General features: G+C 31.1%; 1 protein-coding gene across 1 annotated transcript in view; it reads left to right on the top strand.

The window, feature by feature from the left end:
* The first annotated feature begins 1369 nt into the window (after window positions 1-1369).
* The window catches only part of LOC105625619, an 8068-nt gene continuing 5046 nt past the window's right edge, over window positions 1370-4391 (top strand). The window contains exons 1-5 of the mRNA XM_012206941.1: window positions 1370-2007; window positions 2097-2418; window positions 2561-2898; window positions 2955-3180; window positions 3290-3628. Coding sequence (XP_012062331.1) covers window positions 1370-2007; window positions 2097-2418; window positions 2561-2898; window positions 2955-3180; window positions 3290-3628 — 1863 coding nt within the window. The remainder of the gene's footprint in view (window positions 2008-2096; window positions 2419-2560; window positions 2899-2954; window positions 3181-3289; window positions 3629-4391) is intronic.

Below are 4391 nucleotides of genomic sequence, written 5' to 3'. Positions count from 1 at the left end.
AGTTTATTATTATTCTTCTCTCTCTCTCTCTCTCTCTCTCTCTCTCTCTCTCTCTCTGATTTAGCATTAAAATAATTTAGCTTATAGCCCCTTTTTTACTTGATTTATAAACATTTAACGGTTGTGTGCAATTGAAAATAATTTTCGGTTTATGTTAAAAGAAGTAATGGATATATATATTTATTACTTCTTTTAATATAAACAGAAAATTATTTTTAATTGCACAACGTTGAATTAACTTTGCCTCACATAAAATCCTATTTTTATGCACTGAAAATATAAATAATATCATACATCGATTTTCAAATAGAGCCCTAAAATGTCGCTACACAAGATGGCTGATCTCTCCGTCATACAGATTTTGGTCCCCTCGCCCGTAAGTTAGCTTTACCGTCTAGATATTCATATGTCTATGTGGTCTTAATATTTCTATATATATTACCAGAGAGAAATCTGAGAGAGAACGGCTCAAAACATGTGACCACAAAATGCTGCCGCGCACCACTATCCTCTGACAAAGTGGATGTAAATTACATAGCAACGTCCACTTTTCTTAGGGTACATTGTCTATTTTTCAAGGCTGGAGATGATAAATTGATATTTGATTTGTATAATCGTGCTGTATGTAACTTTATCGTGCTACATACAGCACGATTATTATACTTAAATAAGGGTTTACTATTAAGTAGGTTAATCTGTTAAAATAGTGTGGTGTGTACGCATGTGCAGAATACGTCACGCGATCACGCGGAGCGGTTCTCGACGCATGCGTATAATGTTACATCAAAATTGGGGGTCACTTTTTCAAACAAGTTAACAATCTAGTAGTATATATAGAAATCTGTGGAATCTTAACTCTTATTAGTGGAACTCTAGGGTCTTTAGGTGTATGTGCCATTAATCTTCTTGCGACGTGACCCCTGAATGGAGCAATCGAGTTGATGGCAAGGTTAATCACCTACAAAAGAACTTTAAGAATGACAATAAAATAAATAGTTGTGTATGAAATGGAAAGACACATATGTGGTACGTTTTTTAAAATTATCGATAATTATTGATATAAATAATTAAGTAAATAAATAATAGTTGAACAGTATTTGAAAGGCTCAACCTTGGTAAAGATTTTTTTAGAATTTTTCGTACAATGTTTTAGATTTTCTCTATAAGTTCAGAATTTTTCATAATTCTACCAATTCGAAAGCAAATGTGTACCTCTTAATTATATAACTTGATTTTATATGGTGTAACACAATATTATATGGTGTACACTAAGCTGAAACTAAATATATCTCTTTTCTTTTGATAGGTTCTGATTACTGTAGCACAAAATGTGACACTTAAGTTAATTAAAAGCATTAGAGTGTACAAAATGGAGAAAATTATACCAATGAGTTGGTTGAACCAAATACTACTAATTTTTAGTATAGCAGCTGCAATATTATCCTTGATTGTACAAGGGTGGATAGATCTCACACCTCTGTCAATATACGTTTCTATCTCTTGGGCAGTATTTATTACAATTATATCTGTATGGTTGAGTTGTTATTTGCTACGTCTCACACTAAAAGCCAACAGTCCGATTCCTTTAAGATTTATAAATAAGTGGATATACAAAAGAGTGAATCAGTTAAGTTCGGAATTTTCTGTAAACAAAGATGAAAATATAGAAGTCATTTACAAGAGTCAAAGTGAGAACCAAAAGAACTTGAATGCTGCACAAGGTAATATTACATGCAATAATGATGCAACATTTGATACCTGTAAGGAAAGCTCTTTGACAAGAAAAAAAACGCTGAACATAATAGAAATAACACAAGAGATTAATGCAAAGTATGTAGAAATGTGGTATAGGAATATAAGCAATGACAGATCATTCCCTGATGAAGCACAGGACTTGTTGAGCAAATTCTTGACTAGGCTTGTTTGGAAAACCAGTCTTTTAGATAAAATAAAGGTTACTAATAAATTGGCAAATGTGTTATTGTTGCACTTAAAGGAATATCATAGGTACGAATATATTCATCTCAAGAATTATCTTTGCAAATCTAGCAAAATTAATTATTTATTTATATCAGTACATATCTATATTTCCACAGAGCATTACGTAGAGTTGAAAAGGGTACTGCAGCTAGCATGGAGGAAGCTTATAAATATTTACACCCTGGATCTCGCAGTACGTCGACATTGGAGCACATGCTATATCGTTTAGTTACTGTTCTGGCACAAGAGTTTTTACAATGGGAATTAATTAGTTCATTACCATGCAAACTTTTGTTATCTATTTTAGCAAAGAAACTTTTAATAATAATAGACACAATAAGCTGCCCAAATTGGTTGATTGAGAATATGTTAATATTATTGGAGGCTCCATTAAACAAAGTTGATAGTGTCATTGCTCCAGTTAAACAAAATATCAATGTAAATTTTAATAATAACATTATATATAGTAATACACACACACGCACACACACACACACAAACACACACACACACACACACAAACACACACACACACACACACACACAATGTGTACGTGATACATACAATTTAATTTTTTAGGGTACTATAAGTGTTGCTTTAAGTGATGGTATTACATCCGTGACAGCGGCTGTGATTCCACAGCAATTGCTAAAATCTGTATCTAAGTCTAGTCCAACTGCAACTACTACTGTGAGTGAAAACAAGAATGCAGTTTTAATGGTAACTCCAGAAAGACCAACTCTGTGTTTGGAAGGTCTCTCTATGGAGCATAGAGGTCTGTGGGGAGGAAGCATAACTGATCTGGAATTAGATGAAGATAAAATATCACCGGTATACGAAGAGCCGACGGATTTCGCTACGACTATCGCTAGGCTTAGAAATGTGTTGCAACAGAAATCAACAGCAACCACACCATTGTTAGTAATGAATGTTTAATCTCAATTACATTGTTACATAGACTTGTAAATTTCAGACACGTTGAAGAAAAATCCTATGTGATATATGAAGGAAATCAATTTATGAATTTATCAATTCCTTGGACTGAGTTCCATACTGCAACGGACGGCTCGCAGCAATTGTACTATTGTATACAATTTGATGATGTCGAACAACGTGGGGTAGATTTATTCGAAACAACCACTGCTACAGTCAAAAGGCAATATGCTGATTTTGTTCAATTACACATCAGTTTAGAAGAAGTAAGGTTTTTGCAACTGAAAAATATTTTAAAAAGTTAAAAATAAATTAATACAAATAAATTCAGAATAGTAATTTAATTTAATAATTATATTACGCTCAAAATTCCAGATTCCATCATTAGCAAATATCATGTTGGAATTGGTATTACCTGAGGGTGGCCGGATCGAACTGGAGATGTATTTGAAAACGTTATGTACGCGATTGGCGAACGAATGTCCGCCACAACTGCGTCACTTTCTTCGACCTAGTAGTAGCGCGGGCAAGAAAGCCGACGCGGTAGCGCCTCGTTTGGATCGATTTCTAGCCAAGACTGTGACTGGCGTTTTTAATACGTTGAAAACTGTTGTGCCAGGATTCGAACTAGATCAAGAAGAAGAGGCTTCCCCTCTACCTACTTTGATGCCCTTGTCTGACATACCTTGGAGATTTGTCGAAGATATAAAATCGGTAATGTAGAACTTGTATGTATAAATTATGTATATTTTTTTTAGAAAAAAAGTATAGTTAGAATTAAATTTAATTAGCAGGGTTAGGTAATGCTAAGTTAAAAAGATAAAAGTTAACAAGTTAATTAATTTTAACTTAATTTAGTTTATTTAATTTAGTTTATTTTATCAGTAACTATTAACTTTTAATTTTTTGTTAATCCTTAGATACAATGCTAATAAGTATATAATTTAATAATTTTATATCGTATAATCGTTATTTGTTAACAAAAATAATCAAATTCTTTAATAAATAAGCTGTAAGAAAGGAAAATACGATGGAAAAATCATGTAAAATAATCAAACTTTCTTTTTTTTTAATTGTTCGTTCGAACCAAATTTAACTTTTAACTTTTTAATTACTTTTTTATTAACTGAACTTTTAATTCAATTAATTTTATTATGGATTAACTTATATTTCAATTAAGTTAAATTTTCAAGGCTGTTAACTATAACTTAACTTAGTTAAAAAAAAATTTAACTTATCCAATCCTGATAATTAGGAACTTTAATGTTTTACAATATCAAAAATCAATAAAATTCTTATATTAGAATATACAATATTTTGATAAGAGATAACACATGCATTAAATGTAATTCAAATTTTTATTTTAAATCTAATCTAACAAAAGAAATTTTATTTTTAATTTTTAATTGTTTTATCTTTTATATATTATGTTATCGTAAAGATCGTTTTAGACGAAATATACATACGTATAATATAT

This window comes from Atta cephalotes, assembly GCF_000143395.1.
Source record: "Atta cephalotes unplaced genomic scaffold scaffold00003, whole genome shotgun sequence".
Taxonomy (NCBI): domain Eukaryota; kingdom Metazoa; phylum Arthropoda; class Insecta; order Hymenoptera; family Formicidae; genus Atta; species Atta cephalotes.
This window is presented reverse-complemented; position numbering and strand designations above follow the sequence as displayed.